At 44.0% G+C, this 27,927-nt stretch overlaps 1 protein-coding gene across 1 annotated transcript in view; it reads right to left on the minus strand.

Annotated features, from left to right (window-relative positions):
* The window catches only part of TRIQK (triple QxxK/R motif containing), a 94,426-nt gene extending 67,467 nt beyond the window's left edge, over positions 1-26,959 (minus strand). The window contains exon 1 of the mRNA XM_019550459.1: positions 26,864-26,959. Coding sequence (XP_019406004.1) covers positions 26,864-26,898 — 35 coding nt within the window. The 5' untranslated portion in view covers positions 26,899-26,959. The remainder of the gene's footprint in view (positions 1-26,863) is intronic.
* Positions 26,960-27,927: the final 968 nt, after the last annotated feature.

The following is a 27,927-nucleotide window of genomic DNA, read 5'->3' on the forward strand; positions in this document are numbered from 1 at the left end:
GGGAGGGGCAAAAGTGGATACAGTAGTCCAGATGTGACCTCACCAGTGCAGAAGAGAGGGGAATTCCTGGATTCCATGTTAACTTGCCTGGCTCTGAAAAGTTGTGGGATTTCAGGAACAGGAATTGACTGCATCTTATTGCAGCCATCCCACTGCTGCAGGACCTCAGGGCTGGTAATGAGATGAATGAACACCACATAGGTGGCCTTGCATCCTAGGAGGATTCTTAAAATCCATGTGCATGTTTGGGAATCATCAGGGTTGTGGTTCTGACTTTCTTGTCTTCCAATGTGCAGACAGCTACACAAATCCAGAGAAAACTGCTGAACCATGTGCCACTCAGCCCACTACTCTCCAGGCTGCCCCTCCCTCCTCTAGCTGAGGTAGCCCACAGCACCGGGGGCTCAAGGGAACCCAGAGAGATCATACAGCACAGAACACGGGCTGGGGCCCTGATGCCCCCAGATGCTCAGAAGTTGGGCATCTCTGTTTTAAGGCATGAAGCATGGGGTTCAAAATGAACTACAGTGTTTACAAATCAGTGACTAGGTGTTCACGATAAATTAAATGTAAAAGTATTCAGGAAAAACAGAACTGTACAAGTGAATGGTGCTGAACTCTTAGTTTAGATTAAAATAAATATCAGTGCAGCTTTTTAATCATTTTGCTTGTTTAAGTCCGTGAATGGCTACATTAGATATCCATGGCTTATACTGAACTGAATTATATTAAGGAAAAAAAGAATCTATTTGCTGTGTTTTGGTTTTTTTCCCCGTCTCACACTACTATGGTTTATAAAATCCTAGCCCAAGTAGGAGGAAAGGTAACTGATTGCCACTAATGTTCATACCATGGCAATTATACATGAAAATAATGTTACAACTTTCCAAATGGAAAATATACACTTTATGTAGCAAAACTAGTTCTTGGCCTACTTTCTTCTATTGTAAAAAGCAAGTTTTAATTTTTTTGCTATTTCAATCGTCTAATTGTGTTTTGTAGCAAAATATCAGCTGTGAAAAATGCTTGCAGTTTTAGTACTGGCAATAAAACACAACCAGAGTATGCAGACAAAATTATTTCCCTTTAGTTAAAACCACATTTTGGCCTACTTAATATGAGCTACCAAGACACTCCTGTTCATCTGCATGGCTCAAACTGTCACTGACACAGGCATCTAGAACCTCTAAAATAATGTGACTTTTCTTTGTTCTTCAAAGCTATGCAGTAATCATCATTCATTTCTACCGCTTTGATGGTTAGATAGCAAACTCCCAAGAAACCCATGGAGACATTAGCACATACAGCCGCAATGTCTAATAAGACAGCTATTTGCATAAAAGATCAGCCACAATTTAAAATGTGTTGTGATAGATGTGGAAAGGGAATAACAGATCTATATTAGCATGTACAAAACCAAGATTGTTTTCACAATTTAATTCCTAAGGGACTGTGGCTCATCACCTTCCCTTGTAAAGAATTCTTCATTCCCTGAGGAAGTAACTTGCTATGAGCCAGAGTTAAACTAAAATATGGATTAATAAGAGATAATATTTATTATTTATGAATCTTGCTGTAGGAATGGTTTCAAATGTTACCATCAGATTTCTACAAAGAAGCTTGAAGCCTTTATGACTCAAAACACTTTAAAAAGAAAATATTCTCATTTCCATTTAAAACTGAAATGGTCATCCTAAAATAATTCACATAGTTTAACCTTATTGAACAAAGTAGGAATCAGTTCCATCTCCCACTTATGTCAGCTGATATAGCATTGAAACCTTTTTCTGTGTTTCTTCATTTAACCTGAATTCTGCATAACATATTGTGTATACTCTGAAAACTTTACAGGTCCCTGGAATTTGAACGTGTAACACTACTATTGTTCTTTTATGCCCTGTTGAAAAAATGACCCTAACATTTAAGAATTATTTTCAGACCATTTGAAATCAATGGTCAACTCTCAAGTTTCTAAAAAAAATGCTTCAAAAGTAAATCATGGGAGAGAATGGTTTTTTTTGTTTGTTTGTTAGCTTACATCTGGTTTTTCAAAGGAAAAAGCTTCTTAATTGTTTTTTTCAATTTCTTTTTGTTTTTTTCTGATCTTTCTCTTACCACAGTCATGTTGTATGAGGGCTTGCACCATAAAAAGATACATTCTCTCTTTTTTGCTTCTGTTTTATCCATCAGTAATAACAACACACAAAGTAAGTTGTCATATCACTATTGTCAATAAGATATTTTTTATTTTGAAATAGAAAACACTGAACTCAAGATCTGACCATGAGAAGATTTAACTCATGACTTGCTACTCTTGAAACATACATTCTTTTTATCATTCATGGGAATTTTAAAATATTATTTTGGCCATCTAGAAGATCACACAGTTTCTTCCATGAATGCAACAAAAACATACTGCAAATGACTAAAAAAAAATTAATAAAAAAGAAGCATACGGACTATAAAGCATACAGAACTGTGCTTGTACATTTATGGTGCTATGTAAATGATTAATAACAATAATAAAGTCACTATACTGCAAGATACAAGCATACAAAATTTCATGAAAACGAGATTTGAAATTGTATGTTTTGATTCAATTATAAAAGTTGCTTAAATATTAAAACAGTATTTTTGAATTATAAAGATAACTAAATATTTAAATGCAGTCAATTCTTTCATAGAAAAGAAATTAATGATTTGTGACCAAAATAATTCCTGCAGCTAGTCAATATAACAAAGTAAATATTAAGACACTTTTATCTACCTTGTAACTTCAAAATTTAGACATGTATCTCTACATGTATACACCTATACTGGGAAACCAAATTCTTGTACCATTAGCTGTATGAAGTAATAAGAAAGAATTCAATGACAACAGCAAGGCTAATAATACTCATATCCAGCTCTTTTCAAATAATAAGTCCTTTTCACTTGAGGGCAGTGATTCTCAACCAGGAGGTTATGAGATACTTTTAAGAGTGCCACAGGATACTGCACAATATTAGCACTGCTAGGTGTGTGCAAGCACCTATATGTGATTCATAAGATAAACCCAGAGATATCAAATAGGAATTCTGACCTGCTGTGATCTTTGTGAGTTCTATGCAACAGAAGTATTTCTCTATTATTTTTTGGTAGTCAAAACGTGAGCGAAAGTTCTGAGCTCGCATTTTACAAGAGGTGCCTAAGTCTGATGAGAGGTACTGTAAGTCTCCCCCAAGACTGAGAACCACTGCTTTAGGCAAAGCAGATATTCCATTAATTGTCAGAAGTATTGTGCCAATGACACACACTACAGAAGGAAGCTCTGATTGTATTTATTAGATATGACACCCGTTACATAGTATTCCATTCAATATATTCTCTCAAGTGACTTCAAAATTCAGCACACTTCAAATATCATGAAACAATCTCAGTAACCAAGATTGCAACTCTTCAATAAGTACCATTTATTCATTTTCATAAGGTGCTAAATCTGTTTGGGCAATGATTACTTCATAGAGAAAAATGCGAAGAATTTTAACAGGATTTAAGTAAAAATGTTCAAAATGATGTAAATTTGCTGGAAAAAAAAAGACAACAATGACACATACAAAACCAAACAGGTCTTTCCCATTCCCTACAACATCAAGTGTAGCTTGTCATAAACCTGTGTGAAAGAAGAAGCAGGTTCAAAATATAATTGTACGAATTTGTATAAACTTTTCTTCAACACTGGATATTTGTGTTTGAAGAAAAGATTTCTAAAATGAAGTTATGAAAAAAAATTAAATATTGGGACCCTTAATTACTGTAGAGCCCTATGGGCCAGCTGAGTAGCACAGGACTTATCTGTAGACCAGATCTAACACGGGGTCAGTGCTCAGAGTGCAATCCAGCTCTCCAACCTGGCCTCCGAGCAACCCTACACATCAGCCCAGCCCCACATGCCAGTTCTGGTCTCCCACATGCCAGCCAAACTCTGCATGCTAGATCTGGCCACAGACCGATAACAGGCACCAGAACATATGCTGTGTCATCCAACCTATATAGTTCCCAAAAGGTCCAGAAATTTGGTGGGAGGGCAGCAGTGGCAGCGTTAATTGCCACAGCTCTGGAAGTTGCATTAATTAATGCTGCCACCAGTCCCCGGCCACCAAACTGTCGAATCCCTGGGGAGCCCTAGGGGCCAGATGATAACCCTATGGGCTAGAGGTTGGGCACCACTGCTTAATTGAAAATTGTTTTCTAATTTGGGGTCTTTATGCAACACAGAAAAATTGCTATTCATTATTATTATGATTTATTATCTATTTTAACAGCATCTACAAGCACCAACCCAGATCAAGGATTTGTGAAATTTACATATTTTTTTATATAAAGATAGGATGAATCAGATTTAGATAAAAGCATCAAAAAGGCCTGCTGAAGCGCCCAATCTATATAAATGCTGTGGAACCAGGTTGAACTAACATGCTGCTTCTTCCAGTAAAGCATGTTTTGTTTTGTTTTAATGTCTGTAAGCAGCCTACATGTCTAAACGGTATCATATAGGTGAGTTAGGCTATGTGAAAAGTTCCTCTCACATATCAATTCATGTAATAAATCTAGTATCTAAAACGTATGCTGTTTACATGGTATTTGCATATGAACAGTAATATTTTATTCCATGTATAAAGGGGAAAAGTCTGCGTAGATTTATGTATTAAAATTCCACAGAAGCCACACAACATAAGCAACCTACAAACATACTTCTTTTTCCTTTTTATTCTTTACACCTCTCTTTTTTTATACATATGGCTTAGAATTTTACCTTATTTGAATAAGGTTTTACTGCTCAGCATCATCAGGGCTTAGACAGATACTACTTTTGTTTTGCTTTATCCACTGTTTTAATGTGACGTAAAGCCTATGAACACACAGTCAGGCTTTTTGTCCTACTAAAATAATGGCCAATCTGGCCCAAAAATGGTGGACAAAATCTAGACAAAAAAGTTGCTGTTTAAAACAGCAAGGCATTTAATGTATGGGTATTCCTGACCACCAATAGCCCATGGTCCCCTGCTCCCCCTCCCCCTCCCTTCCAAGGTGGAAGGAGAGTGGAAGGAGATAGGCCTGCCTAGCAGAAAGTGGTCTGGGCTCCCAGTGTACAGCACTGTCGCAGGGGCACTGAAGTGCCTGCTCCTATAGAAGGACAGGTGTTGGTTGCTGGAGCAACCACAGGGGTCAGCTGACCAGGAGGGGGCAGGGCCTGGAGTATATAAACAGCCCAGGCTGAAGCCTACTGGGCAGTTCCCCTATGGCAGCCGAGGAAGAAGGAGCTCTGTGGGAGCGAGCAGAGTAGGGAGGCCTGATGGCATGAGCAGCTTCGGGTTAAGGATACCAGGTGGAGGAAGCCCTGTTAGGGAGTTGAATGAGAGTTAGCCAGGTTGCTTAGAGTTTATATTGTAGCCCAGGGGCTTGAGTTTTCTGTTTGTAGTTTTATACTACCGGAGGACCGGGTGAGAATATAAGGGGTTGGAGGAGGCCTCACAGGAGCGCCCCAGCAGCGTGGGGGTTCCTGGTGCCAGAGAGGGCACAGCAGTCAGGTGCCAGAGAAGGCACAACAGTTTGGATTAAGGGCCAGGTAAGGCTGAGGCCGCCTGAGCAGGATGAGGATTATAGACCTAAGAAGGGGTCTGGGGGCCAGGTACGGCCAAGGCCACCTGAGCCCCAATTGTGAGGAGCCTCGGGGGGGGCGCACAGGCAAGAAGCCCAGAGAGGGCACAACATTTAGGGGCCATTGACCCCAGCCCGGAGGCGCTGGCTGCGTGACAAGCCCGGGGGCGCCAGCGAGTGGGCGCTGGCTGCGTGACAAGCCCAGGGGGGCGCCAGTGGGGGCGTGGAAAGGAAAACCAATCAGATAACGTCCGGGACATCTGCGAGGCTTGGGGCGTGATACAGGGGAGGTTGGAGCCACGCATAGCACATAAGGCTGGGGTGCACCAAGTCAGTCCATACAGAACACAGCCCAGGATAAACAAGCACACCGTGTCCAAGGGGACAAAAGGCAGCCTCCATTATAAAATTATATAACATCAAAGACATGGCGGGCAAGACTAGGGTGCTGGATCACCTACTTGGCACGGTAGGGGGCATTAGAAAGATCACGGCCACTCTTAGGGCCCCGCGCCGTGACAAGCACCTTGTCCAGTCACACCAGTCAACCGATTGGCAGAAGCAAACAAAGGGCGGAAAGGGTGCCCTACGGCCAGACCCTTTCCAGTCTTGCCAATCAGATTAATTGGGATCAGCTATGAGAGCTGCTCACCACCCTACAGAAGCCCTAGTTTGCTTGTAGGGGGGCCAGGAAAGGGAGCAGAGACCTGGATAGGGGGAATGGGGAGACAGGGTAACCGCAGCCCCCTATGGCTTTCTTGGCAAATTTGCTGCACTCCAGCCACGGACCTCCGTGCATGTGCCTACCCATAGTGCTCTATTTTTTGTAATGATACAAACTTTGTATGATACAAAATTAACAAAAATGGACAGCTTGAAACCCTCTGGCTCAAGTTTGTGGGGGGAGGGGGGAAGGCACAGCAAGAGAGACCTAAATGTAGTTATATACTACAGACCACCACATCGGGGGAGGAACTTGATCTTGAGTTCACCTGAGAATTGACTGAAGTTGTATGTGCACATGACATGGTCATCATGGGTGATTTTAATTATCTAGACATCTCTTAGGAGGAACACTGGGCCAAGTTGGAAAGGTCATGATCCTTCCTGACCTGTGTTGAGGAGCCCTTCCTGACTCAGGAGATGCATGGGCCAAACAGAGGTGACACTCTGCTAGACTTGGTCCTGGCCAAAGGAGACGACTTAAATACAGAGGGAAGTCTGGGTGACAGCGACCATTAAACCATAATGTTCACTGTCCAACATAAGGAAGACAAATCGGATAGCCAAATTGAAGTCTTGGTCTTCAAAAATGCAAATTTCAACAAGCTTAGGTCACTAGTAGGGCAACTGCTGTGGGACCAGGAACCGAAGGCAAAAGGTATGCACAAAGAGTGGTTGTTCCCTAAGGATACAATCCTTGAAGCACAAAGGAAGTCCATTCCCATGCAGAGAAAAGGTAACAGAAGGGCTGGGAAGCCCTCTTGGCTAAACAGGGAAACCGTGGTCCTCTTAAGAAAGAAGAAAGAGGCTTATAAACAATGAAAGCTTGGAACGGGCCCCAAGGAGGACTATTCCACGACGGCGCACATTTGCAGGGAACAGATAAGCCAGGCTAAAGCAGTGACCGAACTTAGATTAGCAATGGCAATCAAGGACAACAAAAAGTCCTTCTTTTGGTACATAGGGAACAGGAGGAAAACAACTGGGAGGATAGGGCCAACTGTTCACCAGGGCACCTGAGGGGAAAACCAGGCGTAATAGCCACAAACTCCTGGAAGTTCGATTCAGGCTCAACATTAGTAAAAACTTCTTCACAGTCATGGTGTCCAGACTGTGAAATAAGCTCCCTCCAGAGGTGGTACAATCACCTACCCTGGAAACCTTCAAGAGGAGACGAGATAGTCACCTTGCTGGGGTCACTTGACCCCCAGTTCTACTTCCTGCTTGGTGCAGGGGGCTGGACCCAATGATTTTCCAAGGTCCCTTCTGGCCTTACAATCTATGAATGTCTGCTTAAACCCTTAGACATATGCCACAGATTTTCTACTAAGTCCTAGATCCAGAAAAACATTTACTTAATGTAAGTACCAGTCATTGCCCTTGTACTTAAAATTAAACACACAGGGTACATACAGATGTTCAGGGAGGTTAGAGGGAGGTTAGATCATGTTAAAAATGGCCAACCAATTTAACTTAGTTCACCCATATGCAGACCTGAGATCGACCTAATGAGGTCTATCTAAGTGAGAAATATACAGAAGTTTCAGGAAGATAAGATTGGTCAAAAAACAGCCAACCAAATCTAAATTAACTGTACCTTGAAAGTGAACTGACTTAAATAATTACAGCAGGACCAAACTAACTGAACTTCCATACATATTCCCAGCATAGCCGAAGGACTGGGAAAGCCAGCCACTGACCTCAGCCCTGGGGCTGCACTCCTCCTACACCCCACCCCCACCCAGCACCAGACTATTTTTAGCCCTCCCACCTCCTTCCCAACTCCCAGATGGAGAACCTCCACACACAGCCCAGCCAGTCTCCCCAGAGCCCACTAGACCTCTTGATCCTGCAACTTGCTCCTGGTGCCAATTTTGCCAGTGTTTACTGGTGCCAAGAGCCAATGAAATAAGGGGTGGTGGGTGAAGGGGTGGGTGGGATCAGGGCAATATATTCAACTCAGGGCAGGGGGTCCAAGAGATTGAAGAACTTCGATCCTATCAACCCCCCTGTCTGCTGCAGATCCCATTAGCATCCCCAATCCTGCCAAACCTTCCTGGACACACCCCTTGTGGACCCTGTCACAGAGAGAAACAGAAGGAAGGAACCCGGGGTCAGGAACCCTTGGAGGGAAGTGAAAGTAAAAGAAAAGAAAAAGGGAAATATTTACCTACAGCAGGACCCGCGGCAAACCCAGAGACTGAGGAGGGACCCGCGTGGCTCATCAGCTGCGCCTTTATACAGTTGCAGCTGGCCAATGACATCAGCCACAACCACCAGCTGGCAGAAATAAAACAGGCCACCGGCAAGGTAGAAGGGGGCAGATTGACACCAGCGGGAGCACTGGCAGGACAAAAAGCCCCTGCAGGGACAAAAAGCTCGAAGCTGCTTCTCCCAGCGGGGCAGGGCGTGGCAGAGCATGCTGTGGGACAGATGCGGCTGGCTGCGGCAAAAGAAGCCGAGAGCCAGAGGCGGCGCCCCAAGACCGGGAACCCGGATGAAAGCGCAGAGGGGAGCAGGAGGATCCCAACGCCAGTGGCCACAGCAAGGGAGCTGGAGAGGCCACTGCATTTCAAGACACCAGAACGGGTGGGACCGTTGAGGGCACCGGGAGAGCCGAAGAGGCATACCACATGGGAGAGGGGAGGCAAGAGCAGCGTGAGGAGCTGCGAAACACAGCCCTCGATGGCACAGATACAACCCAGCAGCTGACGTGGGGGCAATCATCTGCCAGTGGACCACAGCGGGTCCAACGAAACCAAAGCCTGGGTGACAAGTGAGAAGAAGGGGGAAGTAGCCCGCAGGCCACCACAGCCACATGTAGGGCCAAACATAGACCCCTAGTATCTGGGGTAGGTATTGGTGACAAGGCCAGGGGGGAAGCCGGGGAAAAGAGGCATCTGGGCCCCTCAGAGTGTACCAGTGATTTTTCATGTGTATTTTATGTTTCCCACAGTTGGAGGGGTTGAAGAGATAAGGCTCATGGAGCCTGACTGTTGTTGGAGCCTCAAAGTGGTTGGTGGCCTCAGGTAAAAGAAGACGGCTTTGGGGCACAGGTAGGATATTACAGGCTGTTTTCACATAGGCCAAGAACGTACTCAGAGGCTCAATAGTCGGGGATCTGGCCAGAAGGACATCTGTGACTCGTCACGGCTGGGTGTAAGGGCAAGGTAGAGGGGAGGTAGAGCCTCGCAGAAGACTGCCAGACAGATGTGCCACAGTCAAGAGACTCCCAGTGGTCAGACCCTCCACTGAAGTAAGATTCAAAGTCGTGGCAGGCAAGATTGGGGAAGACTACACCGGAGGTAAACCCCTACTCGACAGAAAGACCTCGGACGGACAGGCAAACACCACCAAACATCCAGGCCAGAGCAGCATGTGACCAGATGTTCGAGGCCAGATGGGCACACACCCCAATAACCCCCCAATCCCCTCAAGATCCTTCACAAACCCCATCCCATCCATCTCTCCCCCAGCCCCAACTTACATAGATCAGTGATAATTTTTAACCCAACCTAACCTTCCAAACTTCAAGTTGTAATATCTGTACAAAGTCATATTTAAGTACTTCACTGGATCAAGGGCTAGGTTTGGTCTGAGAGAGAAAATAACAAAAGTGTTCTCTCTCTTACTGGGTTCTCAGCTGTCTTGTCCCATATATAATGCCTGCATTTTTAGATTGCAGGATTTTTGTTCAGTGAAATAATTTACTGTAAATATTACATGCCTGCATTGAAAAAAATGAGATATCTCTATTCTCCATTGCTAGAAAAAGTGACAAAATACTGCCAAAAGTTTAGTGCCTCCCATTAATGACCAGACAGCTTGGTCAATATAAAAAGTACAAACAAAACTTTATCAACACCTGGGTTAGAGAGGCAATTAACTATCTGCATAATGATGAAAAGCATCACTCAGAGCTGAAATAAAGAACGAATGCCTACAAATGGAGGGAAACAGCCATCATGTAAGTAAGCAGCTATTTTCAAGATCTTTATTTTAAATTTTCCTTAACTTCTATAATTCTCCATTAAAATCTATGAAATATGGTTTTCTTCCTTATACAACACAAAAACCATGTGGTTGATCTTTATGTCCCCTACAGGAAAATTATGATAAATGATGCTATATGTAATATTTAACTCTAGTAATTTTCAGAAGGCAACATATTTCCTGTACTTTATTTGATGCACATGAGCAGAATTAACAGCAAATATAAAAGGTGTACCATGCCAATTTGAGACTAGATAAGAGAAAAACCACTGTCGTTCTTGCACAATGTGAAAATAAAGCATGCACTTTTCACCATGCAAGTTAAAAGCTTATTGAGTCAGGAGGAATGACTAGAATCAATTATTGTTCTGTCTCACTGACTGAAGAGATCAACAACAGTCTACAGTATAGCTGAATATAGGCACTTTCATTCCCCCTCTGATCCTTAACATGCTCAGCTTCAGCATTCATTTTCTTTGATGAATGAGAAAATAATTTAAATGTGAATAACGGTGCTATAAGTCATAGACCTCAAATTTCAAAATCGGGCAATCTATCTAAGTACTTTATCATGTTACAGTTCATGAATTAAATAGAACACCACACGTTTCAATGCTATCTCATTTTATAGCATCAACAACTTTACTTTGTTCCTAAGAAGCACAAGTTTCACTTCTGCCGTTAACCCTTCTCTCTTCATAGCTTACAAAGGTGACACATACCGATTTTCTCCTACTTTCCCCCATAATGTGACTATTATAGGCCAAAACTAGAGTTTTGTGTATGCCTTAACTATATTTTTATCATGTCCAGATTTAAGTTCTAAAAGATCACATTTCCATCCAGGATTCAGAATGAATGAGATTTTTTTCCCTGTCTCTGAAGCAACTAACTCCATAAGTAATAAACAAACTGATTTATGAATGAAAAATTGGAGTTTTATATAGCTTTATTTTACGCTATGATGAATTAGGCACTGAGAAAAGTGAATCAACTTAAAAAATATTAGTTAAAGGATAAAAGTAGCTCTCAATGAATACAGTTTTGGTAATTTTTGTTAGTCCTTCCTAATAGATGAAAAACTGCAACACATATGCATATCTCAATCTTGAGAAATAAAGTTGCAAATTTCCTGGATTAAGTTCCTAGATGAAATAACAGGGGCTAGGGCCAGAAATTACACATAAACCTATATAAGTGATTGGAAATCCGTTCAAATCTAAAACACAACAGAAGTTCAGGGCACATAAACCACTTTCCAAATGGCCAGAACTAGTTTAATATAAACATGGATGAATGTAGTATCAGATTTACCTAATTTAGGATAAATCAGTTTATTGAACTTCTGTTCCAGTTCTCCTCCAGATTCAAGTTAACTCACAGCCCCCATCATTCCAAGATGCTTTGCCCTTGCCCTCACCCTCTCAGGGTTGGCAGGCTAGACTTGTCCCAAGCTGTCTGTCCCAGCCAAACAGGGAAGCATAGTCTAGTACCCCCCAGCTTCTGGCCTGGGGCCATTACAGGCATGTGGCTGCATTTCCAGAATCAAAAGTGAATGTCTGTTCACCTACTCATCATTCAATCTACGCAGCTTAGACTAACCTGTAAAGATTTAATCAATTCAGCCTTGGGCTTTTTGACTGGCTGTACTTTTAAGGTTCAGCCCTGTAACAATTTTAAGAAGCTGAATGCTTATGTTTTTTAAGTAGCCCCATGGATCATAGGCTTTACTTCACTGAAGTAAAGCCTAATCTGTGGGTTCAAAGAACACACCCCTGACTAGTTAAGTTACCTTCAATAACTCTGATTCTCCAGATAAAAAATTTCAGAAACACCTTGAAACAGTCAGCTAACCAGGGGGGTGGGACGTCTTGTAGATTACATATATATTGACTTGAGTCTTACTCTTGTCGGAAATGGTCTAGAAAACCTATGAAATGAAATGGCTTTCAAAAAAGAAAAGTAGAGAACCACATGAAAGCCTCCTTGGTAGCACAGGAACAAAAAAGTGAGAATACTCTAATCAAGTGTCACAGTTCCAGAATAACTGAATTGAAACAGAATTACGCTGAACCCTTTGCATTAGGTAACGGTCCACTAAAACACAAGCTCTGCTAACCAGCAAAAAAATAATGCCAATATGTTTCTTTTATAATAATCAAAGTTCCTTGGACTCAGTTTAGTGCTGCAGTTTTACCATTGTGTGCTGTATAACAGGGCTGTACAACTGGTGGCACATGAGGGGCTACCATGCAACCCAGGCTCCCATCCAGTCACTACTTCCTTTCTCCAGCTTCTGGTTCTTGCCCCCACTCCTGGGGATAGTGGAAGGGCACTGTGCACATGGGAGAAGCAGGCTGCCCACAGAACCATAGAGGTGTCAGGTTGCCTGTGCTGCATCCATGGCCAGAAAAGAGGTGAACCTACACATTGGCTGGAGGAGATGGGAAACTTATACTGCACAAGCAGCAGATCATGGGAGGACAGTCAGGCTGTTTGCACTGCTCGCACAGCTAAAGGATGCAAGGGGAGGGCCAGGCAGTGGGGAGGACCTCATGGTCTGTGACCCATGTGGTGTGCAGCCCCCTACCATCCAGAAGTTGGATAGCCCTGCTTTACAATCTAAACTGCATTTGCTCAAACAGCAGAAAGGTGGTTTTTTGGAGGCCTTTTGCTTATATCCTGTTCCAATTCTGCGTGCACACGAGGCCATTTTCCTGGGCAGTGTAGATCTAGCAGCAGCAGGCAGCTTCCCTGCATGGCCCCCCTGTGCACTGCCGCTCCAGATCACACACACTGTGGTCCGGAGGGCCCATGAAAGGACAGCAAGGCCAGGAGTGCAGCATGTGAGACCTGGAGCAGCAGCGTACAGAGGGACCATGCAGGGAAGCTACCTGCTGCTGCAAGCTCCGCGCTGCCCAGGTCACACTTCCCTGTGCACATTGGAGCAGCATGGGCAGAACGCAGGGTTGTGCCCCTCGCTGCTGCCCCTGCCTGCAGCGGAAGTGTGGCCAGGGCAGCAGGGAGCTTGGAGCAGGCAGCTTTCTGTGCTCCCTGCTATGCCCTGCCGCACTGGGTTCCAACGCTGCTCTGCAGAAGCAGTGGCGAGGGCAGCACAGCAGGGAGCATTGCTGGTATCTGCTGCCTCCCCAGAGCCCAGAGGCAGCTGGGGCCAGGGCCAAGGCCGGGGCTGAGGCCGGGGCCAGGGCAGAGAGGCAGCACATGTTTGCAACTGGCCCAGGTTCTGCGTACCTGCTGATAGCCACTGAGCCCAAGTTGGGGGGCAGGGGTTTTGGGTGGGGGGCATGAGCATAGCTGGGGAACAGGGGCTTTGGGTGGGGGGCAAGGGGCACAAGCAGGACATCCTGCCATGTAGCCCCTGCCCTTGTTTTGTTTTCTGGCATGCCGACACTCTGGCACCTTCCAAGGTAGGCATTGTGGGTTTTTTGGGCCAAAAAATGTTGCCTACCCCGGTCTAGATATTGTTAAAACTGTAAATTCAGTTTGCATTGCTACCTTGAACTGTGGACACATTGCACCACTGATAACTCTCCTGGTTTCCAATATGTCAAAAAGCAGAGGTGGCCATGTAGTTTATGGCTCAGTAGAAGTAAGAAGTAGAAGAAAGGAACATTCCCTGCTTCAGAGAGCTTACCATTTAACTAGGAAATCAGACACAGGGTGGGGGAAAGGCAAAGAACCACAGTGAGCAATGTGAGAGATGAAAATATCATGTTTGTTCATGATTTTCTATAAAGAGCACATTAAATCAGTAGCTATAGGGATGTGAGGATCTATACAGAAGTCATAGCCTGAAATAAAATGGTGGGTGAAAATCCACTCCATTCACTCTAATTTCCTGAGTGCCTGTCTCTAAGCATTACGAGTTAGCACATGCCTTTGGCTGAAGTCAAAAGAGAACATGTGCTTCAACACTGCCATAAGGTTTTATGAGAGGGGGAAAATATACTGCCTGAAATAGAGCCTTGTAGTCTCTGCATAAAACAAAGAACACTAGGGCATTCACTAAAAGAAGTTAAGGCCAGGCTGCATAAGAGCAAATAAACAAGCATATGAAATATGGGACTGACATCAGAAATCTCTCCAGGGCTACTGTCTCTCTAGTAATATTATTCTCTTCAACCACCATTGTGCCCTATTCCTATTACCTTTAAGCAAACTTGAAAAGTATAACGAAAGCAGGATCAATTTTACATGGGAGTTTAATTACAACTGCTTTCATTTTGTGTGTGTGTAATATTCTCCCCCACTCTACACACAGACTTTTGCTTTGCTTGTACCATATTGATGGTCTTTTGTATAGGCCAAGTTAATGAAAATATGGATTAACATGCAATGATAGGCATCTCTAACACAAACTTATGTCAGCATAGGAAAACAGTAAAAGTGCTATAGCTAAAAAAGGAAAAGCCACGGACAATACTTCATCACAAATAAAACAGAAAAGGGAACATGCCAGCAACTATCTTCCCAGGAAGTATTATATTAACTTCCAGGTCTTGGTCCTGACTTCCAGCATGCTACATGGGCTGAGCCCCTTGTATTGCAAAGACTGCTTTACATTCTGCCATTTCAATAGGATGCAAAATAAGTCAGGTTAGAGTCAAACAGTGACAGTTTGCCAGGGAGAATCCTGGCATACGAGAGTAATAGAGGAGCATAGAGGAGTTCTGTTTTGCGATGTGGAGTAAAAATTCAGAAGGAAAAATCCAGGTGTCAATGAGACACTCAGAGATATAAATAGCATTGGAATAGGAAAAGTTAGGAATGAAGAAGTAGACTGGTGAATCACAACCATGTAGCAGTGGCTGCCAAATATATGCAATGGTGTAAGGGGAAGCAGAGACAAAGAACCCAGGGCAAAGCACTGTGACAAATCAACGAAGAATGGAAAAAACGAGTGGGAGGAAAAGTCACTGATGAGATACTAAGAATATGGTTGAAGTGCTAGGACAAAAGTCACCATCTGCAAGGCTCTGGAAGAATCCTGAAGTAAAGCAATGAGCTTACTGGTACAAGCAGGTCAATTCACAGAATCTTTTATAAGCTCCCTCTATTTTATTACAGTGGAAGCAAAGCGCCAGAGCTTTCAACAAGACTGGTAGGTTTGCTGAAAACTCTGGATTCAATGAACTCTTTTCTCATACTGTTCCTTATCCATGAAAATGCCTTGGGAAAATCGGGCAATTTCTATACAGTCCTTCTATGGTCAAGACAGAATTTAACACAGCCTATACAATATACATTTTCTGCGTACAGTAAATGGCAGAATGCAAGTGCTTTGCATTCTTCACTCCATTATTCTGCTCTGCATATATGGCTATGTTTTAGTATTGTACCCATATTTAGATCATAATTTACATGGGCATATATAAACACACATAAAGACAAGCAGGCTCCCTTTACATGCAGAACTGGAAAAATCTGTCCAGAAGATTTGCTTTGTAAATCATTCCAGACCTATTAAAGCCATAAGAGATATTAGCAAGTGCACTGGGCCCTTTTGTTTTAAGGTATTGCACTCCATTACTTTAACAGAGGTTACTAATATTATGTAACCCTAATGGGAAACTTTAAAAAATACTCCCAACATAAAATAAAGTTTTGTCTTTATAACAGTTCTAGGTATGCCTCTTCTTTCCTGACCAGTTGGTTTGATCTATTGTTTACTCAATCAGACAGAGCTTTTGGACACTGCCTTATCTTTCTCAGTAAAGGTGATAAAATACATTAAGTACAATAGCCTGAGAGTGTACTTTGTATTTTTTCTCTTCCAAATTACAGAAAGATTCATTTATAATGAATAATTTATAATGTTATAATGTTGCAGCTGAACAGCCTATGCAAAACAATAACCAAACTCCTTATATCACGGGTAGGCAAAATATGGCCGACCAGGCAATTTCATTTGGCCTGTGAGCACCCACCAATTAACCGTACCACACCCAGCTCACATGCTTTGCTCCCACCCTCCTGGCCAGAAGGGCCCAGCCATTATGCAGCTTCCAAGCAGGGCTGCTTCTGCTGCCACTGCTGCAGCTGCCAGGGGACCTGCTCAGCTTTTCTGGTATCTAGCAGCTCCCCCTCACCTCGCCAGGGAATTGGCCACATGCTCCTGGTGCATGGCTGTCATGGGAGACTTCAACTACCAGACATCTCGCACGAAGAGTGCTCGACCAAATCCAAGCAGTCGCAAAGCTTTCTCTCGTGCGTGGATGAGCTCTATCTGACACAAGAAGTTGAGGGGCTGACAAGAGGTAAAGCGCTGCTCGACCTGGTTCTGGCAACCGGGGATGATTTAATCAGCGACCTAATGATCAAAGGGAAGTTGGGTGACGGTGACCATGAGCTGATCACCTTCACCATCCGCTGTAAAGCTGGCAAATCAGTCAGCAATACAGAAGTCCTCGACTTCAGGAAAGCTCAGGAGGCTTGTCAGGGAGGCCCTAGAGGGCCACAACCCAAAGGGGAGGGGAGTTCAGGACAAGTGGTGCTCCTCAAGGGAGCAATCCTGGATGCGCAAGCAAAGTCTATCCCATCTTGAAGGAAAGGCAGCAAAAGGGCACAGCAGCCCCTTGGCTCTCCAGGGAACTACTGGACCTCCTGCATCTAAAAAGACAGACCTACAAAGGATGGAGGACTGGATTCACCTCCAAGGAGGAATACACTGCACTGGTCCAGACCTGTAGGGAGCGAACCAGGGAAGTCAAGGCTGTGACGGAACTCCAACTAGCTACAAGTATCAAGGACAATAAAAAGTCCTTTTTAGACATGTGGGGAGCCAGAGAAAAAGCAAAGGCAACACTGGACCCCTGCTAAACCAGATGGAACAACTGACAATGACGCCCAGGAAAAAGCCAACTTGCTAAACGGGTACTTTGTATCAGTCTTTCACCAGTCCTGTGGGATGCCCCTGCCCATTATGAGACAGGGAGGCCTGGGTGAAGGAGAGCCTTATCCTCCATCAATGCATGAAGGATCACCTTGAGAGGCTGGACACCTTCAAATCAGCCGGCCCTGACAGTTTACACCCCAGGGTGCTCAAGGGGCAAGCATCATAGCTCAGTCCCTGGCACAGATCTTTGAGAACTGGCGCTCTGGTGAAGTGTCCGATGATTGGAAGAAGGCCAATGTGGTGTATATCTTGAAGAAAGGGAGGAAGGTGGATCTGGCAAACTATAGGCCCATCAGCCTGAGCTCTATCCCAGGGAAGGTCTTAGAAAAGATTATCAAAGAGGCCATTCTTAACAGGCTGGCCAATGGCAACATCCTGAGAGATAGCCAGCACAGGTTTGTTGTGGGTAGGTCTTGCTTGACCAATCTCCTTTCCTTCTACGGCCAGGTGACCTATCACCTGGACAAGGCAGAAGAGATTGATGTTGTATACCTTGACTTTAAAAAAAGCCTTTGATCTGGTATCCCATGATCACCTCTTAGTAAAACTGGCTAACTACAGCTTCAGCCACACCACGATCCACTGGCTGGGGAATTGGCTCCGTTCTCAGACCCAGAGGGTGGTGGTTGATGGAAGTCAATCGTCATGGTGCCCTGTGACCAGTGAGGTCTCCCAAGACTCTGTCCTTGGACCTATACTATTTAACTATATCATTAATGATGCGGACATTGGTATCAGAAGTGGACTGGCCAAGTTTGCCAATATCACCAAACTCTGGGGTAAAGCGTCCACACCTACGGACAGGAGGGTGATCCAGGCTGACCTTGACAGGCTCAGGAAATGGGCGAACGAGAACCTGATGGTGTTTAACACTGAAAAATGCAAGGTTCTCCACCTTGGGAGGAAACACCTGCAGCATCCTTATAGGCTTGGCAGTGGTACGCTGGCTAGCACTACAGATGAAAGGTATTTGGGGGTCATGACTGACCACAAGATAAACATAAGCCTGCAATGTGATACTGCTGCTAGTAAAGCAAGCAAAACACTGGCTTGCATCCACAGATGCTTCTCAAGTAAATCCCAAGACATCATTTTCCCATTGTTCTCAGCCTTGGTGAGGCCGCAGCTAGAGTACTGCATCCAGTTTTGGGCTCCACAATTCAAAACGGAACTGGAGAAGTTTGAGAAGGTACAGAGTAGAGCCACACACATGATTGGCGGTCAGGAGAGCAGACCTTATGAAAAGAGGCTGAGAGCCATGGGACTCTTCAGCCTGGAAAAGCGCAGGCTCAGGGTTGCCCTGGTGGCCACCTATAAGTTTATCAGAGGTGCTTACCAGGATCTGGGAGAAAGTCTGTTCACCAGAGTGCTTCAAGGGATGACAAGGTCGAATGGTCACAAACTCCTCCATGACTGTTTCAGGCTGGACATAAGGAAGAACTTCTTTAGTGTCCGAGCCCCCAAGGTTTGGAATAGATTGCCGTCAGAGGTGGTTCAAGCACCTGCTCTGAACACCTTCAAAAGACATCTGGATGTTTATCTTGCTGGGCTCCTATGACCCCCGCTGACTTCCTATCTGTGGGGCAGGGGGCTGGACTCGATGATCTTCTGAGGTCCCTTCCAGCCCTAATGTCTATGAAATCTATGATCTCCTTGCTGCAACGCTTGCTCTGGGCAGTAGGTAGGTGAACTGGCAGGGACAGGGAGGAAGCTGCAGCTGGGCAGGACAGGAGGCATGGGGCCTGTGCCCAGGGAAGCAATAAGAACATGTTGCTCAGGTGAGCAGGGTGTGGGTGCCAGAGAAGGTAAAGGCATGTGGGGGCCCCCCACATATGCCCTGCCATGGCGCAGAGACCTGCTGCCCGGCGCAGGTGCTGCAGCAAGGAGCAAGGAGATAAGGGGAAGCCGGCTCCATTATGCAGGGAGCCAGAAGGCAGCCCCATTGTGTGGGGCTTCCTCCAGAGGCATGCAAGTGCCAGAAAAAGTGCTGCAAGGAGCCCTGTGTGATAGAGGCGGGCTAGCCTGGCTCCACTCCTTGCTGTCACGTGCATCTCTGGCCGGAACTGCACACTGCCAGGCGGTAGCATCTGTGCAGGCCACAAGCACCCCAAGGGACCACCGCCTGCTGCTGTTATTCTCTGATATTCACCCTAAATTCTGAGAGGACTTTCCCCCACTATTTGCATAAGTGCTACAGATTCTTGGTTCTCCTTTCATCCCATCCACTCCAACCCATGCAAGATTTCAGCTGACCACCTCCTAACCACTCCTTACTTTCGATGCTCTTCTGGAAAGGTCTTCTCCACCCTTTCACCTACTTCCTATCTCATTCTATTTCCCTACCCAGCAAACTCTTCCTATTCTCCACATCATTCCAAGTGCAATCCCTAGCCAAAAACACCCCCCTCTACAACGCAGATCCTTAGTAGGCATAAATCAGCATAGCTGAATACTCAGTCAATATGCACATTATTCTGTTAGCTTCAATGGATATCAGCCAGTTAATACCAGTTGATGATCTGGCCTACAGTTTCTTGTAACAAAAATGAACAAACATATTAACAAAAGTTAAAAAAAACCCAAAACCCAGTAATTTGGGTTGGGCTAAAGCATATGTCCTCCCAAAGCATCCAGTTTTGATTTAAAAGATTCACCATTTCCAACACCAGTTCGTTCCAGTGGATAGTTACCCTTGTTGCTAAGAAATTCTGTAAATTTTCAGTTTCCATTTATCTGGTTTCAGCTTTCAGCCATTGATTCTTGTTATGCCTTTCTCTGCTACACTAAAAGAGCACCTAGTATCCAGTATTTTCTTTTGTGAGATAGTACAATTCAATCTTCTTTCTCATAATCTAAATCAGTGGTTCTTAACCTCATTAAGCTCAAGACATCCCTTGGAAAATGCCAGTTCTTAACTTTGACTTTTTTTTTTAATGAAAATAATAGAACAATTCTTCTGCTGCAAAGAACTCACAAAGAACATAACAGGACAGAAAACTTTTCATACTATGAATTCCTAACAGTGCTAACATTGTATGGAACCCACAAGTCCCTTAAAAGAGTCCAGGGCACCCCAGGGCACATGACATCCTGGTTGAACAGTGGCATAACTAGGGTGGGATAATCGAGACAACTTCCGCAGTTGACTTGAGGCAAGGAGAAAAAAATAGCATATGCCAGTAGCATGGCAGCAACCAGAAGCTGTCACTGCCCCTGTGCCCCAGGTGCCTAGCTGCGTCACTATATTGTTGTAGTTAAGAATTGCTGATTTTTTACAGGTGGAGCTCTTTAATTGTCTGTTAGGCATTTTCTCCAGTCCTTGAATCATTCTTGTGGCTCTTTTCTGCACCTTCCCAATTTTTAAACTCCCTATATAAAATGTAGGCACAAGAACTGTATGCAATATTCCAATAACATTACTCTCACTAATGCTACATATAGAGGCAAAATCACATCCTGGCCTCTTTACTATTGCATTAGGGCTTTGTCACAGCATCACACTGGGAGCTCACAGTGCGTTGCTTGTGTATTACAACCAGTGATCCGCTCTGCCTCAGCAGCCTCCACCTCCCATGGGTGGCAGCCAGGGCTTGGGTACTGCCACAGGGAACAGGAGGCTGTGGACCCGGCCCCTGGCCTCATAGTCCTGGCAGCTGGAAGCCCCTTCTGGCAGAGCTGGGGGAAGCAGGGAGCTGTGGGCGGAGAGTGAGGGGCACCAGCAGGGCTGATACATACCTACCTACCTAGCTATCTATCTATACAGATAGACAGAGAGGTGTTTCATTTTAATTACAGAAAAACATGGATTTGATTGGGTTTAAAAATCAGAGAAATTGTGGTTTTTATTAGAGGGTTTGTGATTTTTAAACAAAAAAACCCAGGATCCCTGATTATGACCCATAATGTACTTTCAGTCACAGTTCTTCAGGATATAGTCCCACACTTTGTAGATGTTTCCTGCATTCCTTGTTTTAGATATATATTTTGGCATTTGGATGTATTAAAGCACATTTTTAATGAACAGGAACACTTTACCAAGCATTCCAGACTGCTCCATGTGACTCTCCTGTCTTCAGTATGATATACCATTCCACCAGTTTTTGTATCATTCACAAATTTCATGCATTTTATATTATATCTGATGAAAATAGTAAGACAAAAAAGTCATACCTTGTACCAAACCCTGCAGAACCAATCCAAGAATACTCTCATTTGTTGTGATTCACCATTGAATCAACTACTTTTTTAATCTGTCAATTCCCTTAATCCACTTCATGCATTCTCTGTTGATTTTGAATAGTGTTAATTATTTAATCAGAATGTCATGTGGCACAAAGTCAAGTGCCTAACAAAAGTTTATATATTAGAGACATGCGAATACACCAGACTCTGGGATAGTTTCCTAGTTTGTAAATATTCCATGTATTCTTTATTCTATATGTATCATTTGGCATTTGGATATATTATAGCAGATTATGACTGAATAGACAAACTTTACCAATTTGCTCTATTTTTCAGTGGCTAAGCCAAAAAAAAAAGGATCTCGTCCATCTTCTTCTTTTCAATAAAGGCATAAGCAAATGAAAACAGATATTATCCTGGGAAACGTTAACCAACTTAACTTCTGGTAGCACAACCAGCCCTTCCTGGCAGACATTACAATTAAGACATGATTACCCTGTTATTCATATCATAAAATAGTAACTGTGCCACACATTCAAGGAATTAATGGCACAACAAAATAGAAAACCAGTTACAAAAGTAACATTTTTGTAGCCCATTTCTATTACACCTTGAATTGAACGTGCAGCAGTTTAACCAGAGCTGACTCAAGACTCTGGTACAGTCCTGGAGTTGGGACCAACAATCTGATAATTCTCAGTCCCAGCACCAGGACCACATGGGAGTCTGGAACTGGCTGCGGGGTGGTCTCTGTCTCAGGATTGTGTAGGATTCTGGGATCGGCTCTGGTGCGATCCTATAGCTAGAACACACAATCACCTTACTGTTGTTATTAGCCCTGGGACCACATGGATGTCTTGAAGCATCTAGGACCAGGGCTAGGATCCCAAATTAACTGACTGTCGGTCCCAGCCTGGGACTGCAGGAATCTGGAACTGGCTCTAGTGTAGTACCAGGGTTGGGACTCACAACCAGGTGTTTGTTAGTCCCAGCCCAAGGATCACACCAGGCCTGGAACAGGCTTTGGTGTGGTCCTGGGACTGGCATTGACAACCACTGATTGTCTCAGCCCCAGGACTGGACCAGTGTCTTGAACCAGTCTGCATCCAGTTCTGTGCGCCCCACTTCAGGAGGGATGTGGACAACACTGAAAGGGTCCAGAGGAGGGCCACCCGCATGATCCGGGGACAACAGGGCAGACCCTACAATGAAAGACTGTAGGATCTAAACCTGTTCAGCTTTCACAAGAGAAGGCTGAGGGGGGACCTGGTGACTGCCTATAAACTCACTAGGGGGGACCAGAAGGGTTTGGGAGAGACACTGTTTTCCCTAGCGCCCCCTGGCATAACAAGGAATAATGGACACAAATTATTGGAGAGTAGGTTTAGATTAGACATCCGCAAGAACGACTTAACAGTTAGGGCGGCTAGGAGCTGGAACCAACTTCCAAGGGAAGTGGTGCTGGCTCCTACCCTGGGGGTCTTTAAGAAGAGGTTTGATGCCTACCTGGATGGACTCATTTGAGTCCAGTTTTTTCTCCCACCCAGGCTGGGGGTCGAACTGGAAGATCTACAAGGTCCCTTCCGACCCTACTTCTATGAACCATCATCCCCAGCACAGTCCCAGGGTTGGTGCTAGCTGTCAGTACAAACCCCAGGACCATGTTAGAGTCTGGAACCAGCTCTGGAGTGTTCCCAAAGATGGTGCCAGAACTTGAACGACCCCAGTAAAGTCCCAGCCCTGGGACTGGTTCAGGTTCAAGCAAGTTTTGAGCACCCAGCTTTCAACCTGCTGGTATAGGTGGAGCTCAGGATTCCAGGCTCCCCCTGCACTGGACAAGTAGTTATGGCTACACTGGGATCTAATCCCTGATCCCAAAATCACACATCCTGCCATACATGGGAGTGCCATGGTAGGAAGTGCAATTGTTAGGATCAGATCCCATCCTATGTCAGGTGCCATTTATAGCAAATAGCACATCCTGAGGACAAAACTCTGAAATTTTCTGCCTCCTCAAATCTGACCAGCTTTTCCATTATAACAAAACAGACTGAAATAACTCCATATTGAATTGTTCAACCTGTAAAAAAAAGTGCTTTATTCTTTTGGGAGCAAAGTGCTATATTGACTTCAATGGTCCTTTACCAGGATGAATTTGACTTATTGACCAAAAGTAAAAAAAAAAATCAGTGGCAATTTCATTTAATCTTTTTGCCTGGTATTCATTAAGTCTAAAAACAGCACCCTTTACAGGTGACAACAAACTAATCTATATGCATGACAATGGCTTTCTGATGTGCAATCATAGAGAAGCAGGGCTGGAAGAGATTTCCAGAGGTCAATTAGTCCAACCTGGGGCAGGTTCTCCCCTATCCAAACCATCCTATACAATTCATAATGTAAACTCCACCTAAGACCACCATCAACCCTAACACAACACAGACCCAACACCCTAATCTGCCACAGGTAAAGAAGGGGAACCATGGAGGCCAATGTCCTCCTTCTATGAAATGTTGTCAATATATGCTCAAGAGATCTTGGGTAGAGGGCAACACCCCCTGCTACACAACAAGGCAACCTCCCCCCTAATCTATATCAAATTGACCATGGGATAAAATTACTTCCTGACTCCAGATACACCAATTAGTCTGACCCTGAATGGCGGGGCACGACCCTTTAGCCAGGAACCTCCGGCTTTGGTCTCAGCAGGATCACTGGCACACTCCAGTCAAAGTCCCCAGCCTGGACTAAAGCCAACACCTAATGCTTCTGAGGGAGGCTTAAAAACAGCCTGTCACATAGCAGAAAGTAGGGGCAGGGGCAATCAGCAAAGCACAAAAGTTTCTACAATGGAAATACCCATGGTAGAACACAGGCATAGTTACACCTAGATCACTCCTGCTCAGTGGCCATCCAACTTCTTCTGGAATACCTCAAGCCCGTAACTTCCTTAGACAGTCTATTCCACTGCCTCAGGAGTCTAACAGTGAAGATGTTTTTCCTGACATGTAATCTAAACTTACTTTGCTTCAGATTCAAGCCACTGGTCCATGTCCTCCTCTCTGAAGCAAGGAAGTTTACCTCAAGGATCTCCCCCACCCACTACTATTCTCTATATTCATCTAGCACTAATATCTGTCTTGACCCTTTTCTTAAACTTGTCATTTTGTGCAAGTGCCTTCTCTACTGTAACTTCTGCCATCTGGAAATGTCTTTTCCTATCTATTCAATTCAGTGGTCCTTCATCTATTTTCTAATCTCATTTTATCACATCTTCTCTCTTCTGACTATGCCTTCTTATTCCTCTTTATCTCTGTTATTGGACTTATATTAATTCATTCATTAATTCATTCCATAGCTGCCTTCTGCTTTAGATTGCAAGCACACCGGAGAAGGGATCATTGTGTTGTACATTTCGAATCACGGTTTTGACACTCAAGCAAACAATAATTTATTCATGCATTTTATATTTTCATACATTGTTTTGAATGTAGCTCTGCAAAGTTCTGGGATACAATACACTATACAATATAAAGCTATAGTATTTAACCGCCTTCAGTACATGGGTAGATAAGTGAACTCAAACATAAAATAAAACTAATGCCAATTGCTAGTCCAAAGCTTAAGGAAATGCGGTAGAAATGAAAAACAAAGAAATTAACATCCTCCATTTTAAGAGTGCCCGGAGTAAATGTTTAGGCAATCCCCTGAATTCTAGTGTAGGAATACGTGCAGCTAGTGAAACAAAAGCACCTGGGATGCCATGACATTTTCTCATGACCCCAAATATAATTCAAATAAAAAGAGTAAAAACGTATTTATAATCATAGGCAGTTTGCAGATAATTTTAGGCTGCATTCATGTAAGTCCTTCCTAGGAAAACACACGCTAGGGCTTTTTCTTCTTTCAGCTTGTGCCACAGACCACCTACGTTTGTCATCACATGAAACAAAGTTCCTTTCTAAATGGCAAATTACACTTAATTTCTTTCCTGGAATGCTCCTGCCTCATTGTCAGCATTTGGGGGTGGGGAGGGGATGAAGGAAGCACTCATTCACGTGTAAAAAAATATTCCAATACCAAAATTGCTTATTAAAGAGCAATAACATGAATTGTGGTTTTTTATCTCCTCTACCAATAACACAATGATGTTTACATAGTTTGTGCATAATATTGCAATGACATACGAGATCATCAGCATGGGGACTGAAAACAGTTTCACTGTGCCTGTGATTGATAAACTATAGAAGTATTAAAACATTAAAAATGTTAATCGTTGCAATAATCTCCTGAAAAGTTTTTATATTAATTTAAACCATAAATCATTTTAATATTTAATCATTGCAGACTTAATTTGAAATGAGGATAGCCATAGCTTTGAAAAGCATATCATTTTTAATTTTAAAAAACGATCAGCTTGCATATACTCTGTAATTGCTTTCCCCCCACTTCAGTAAAGAGTGAACCTTTAGGTAAATGAAAAAGTATTTACAAAAGAATACCCAAAAATTTCAGACCATTAACATTTCAGACCATGGTTGTGCCAGAAGATAAACATTTCTAGAGTTTCACTGTAGAAACCAGGTGCAACCATAAAATAACTACATTAATATGGGGAGTTATGCCAGGGTGAGTGGGATCTACAACTTTCCTGCCAACAATTACCCTCCACTTCCTACTTCATATCCAGAAACCATTAACGTTCCCTTTTTTTATATGGCCCATAATGATAATATTTTATTTGAGGCATAATGGGATATACGTGTTGTCCACCAGTCACCATCATAATCATCCTTTTAACTTCTTTCCAAAATATTTACCAGCTTAACTTTAAGAATAGTTTAGAAAGGCATTCTGGTGGCCAAATTCACAAACTGGCACTTGAGATGCTACCATGAAATCAAAAGGTCATAAATAGTAGTGCTATGAATCATGAAAATGTTGAAAAATATATATCTAGTTTTAGGCAGACAAGGATAACAATGTATATATCCAGTTAAAAATTTACTTCCAACACAGGAGGTAATGCAACTTCTAGTGGCATTCTCAATTTTAAGCTAAAAACAATCTCTCTGAATCCACTTGACTTTCAAAATGTAAGCCTTTTAAATGTAATTGCAGTATCCTTTAAAAAGAATTATGTTTTTGAAGTTTTTTGTTTGTAGCAGGAAAAAAATTAACTGCGTGCCAGTACTTTGACATTTAATTTCGTGTTGTTCTATTTCCGTTGAACACACTCAGGCCAATAAATTCAAATGAAAAAGAAAAGGACTTGCTATTTTGCAAGTAACGAAATAAAACCAGTGAATGTTCATTTCCTCCAAATGTAAAATAATTTGCACCAGTATAAGTCACCACTATCAGCCTTTTTTATCCAATTCTGCTGTGATCAGATTTTAAAGTACTGACCTGGGGGATGTTCTGTCTCTGTAGGCAGAAGACATGTCCTAGAGGGGTGAATTCTGACTGAAGATCAGAACTAACTGCGCCAAGAAAAGTTTGCTTCCCAAACCACCAGGTGAGCCTTCCATGTGTCTTTGACTGAGGGGCAAAGCCATTCAGCCAAAGAAAACGTGTCAAACCATCCTATTTAAGAAAGACAGTTTTCTCCCCACAGTAGTCACTTCTGCACTCCTTGAACAACCGTATTAAGGGCCCTATTACACACAACCAGCATACTTTCAAGCATTAACTTTATAACTGGCTAGCGCTTTTTATGGTTGCAGTCATTTTTATCATGTGATGATTACTTTGCACATGTGAGTGGTCTAAATGTATTGTATGGTTCACCAGTTAATTGGATAATACACGTAACGTGAAGCAAGGGCCTTGTAAAGATGGTAGTCACTCGCCAACTCGCATCCACAGCAAAGCCTGAACCAGAGGCCAAGGGCCCTGAAAGATGGGTCCATGGACAGTGGACCCGAGCCACGTGTGCCCACACAGAGCCCAGGCCCATGGCATGGCCATCGGCAAGCAGGGCCGCACAGGGTGCCAGCCTGAGGGCGGGCACTTGAGGGCAGTGTGTCTGGGGATGGCAGTGGGGGCGCTGCCACACCAGCAGGTCCGCATCCCACCCATGTATGGACGCAAGCCCTGGAGTGGACGTGGCCAAGCAGCCCCAGCCAATCCAGCGGGAGCTGATACACCACGTGCTGTGCTGCACGAATACGGCGGGCTCGGCCCGCTCTGCCCCCCCGCCCCGAGTCTCACCAAGCTGGACCCGGGAGAGAAGCGAATGGGCACAACTGAGGTGGTTCTGCCCTCAACTAAAATGGCCGCCACGACGCTACCCCGAGCACCCCAGCCGCCCGGTTCTTGAGGGGGCACTCGGGCGAGCTTTAACTTCCCTTCGATTGGCAGCGCTCTCCGGCCAATCGCGAAGCCAGGCGCTGCCCGCCAGCCAATGAGCAGAAGGCAAAGGCGGGAAAAAGGCTGACCCACGGCGCCCCGGCTCCGCACGCAGGGGCCGG

The sequence above is a fragment of the Crocodylus porosus genome, unplaced genomic scaffold (genome assembly GCF_001723895.1).
Source record: "Crocodylus porosus isolate Cpor-Errol unplaced genomic scaffold, CroPor_comp1, whole genome shotgun sequence".
Lineage (NCBI taxonomy): Eukaryota > Metazoa > Chordata > Crocodylia > Crocodylidae > Crocodylus > Crocodylus porosus.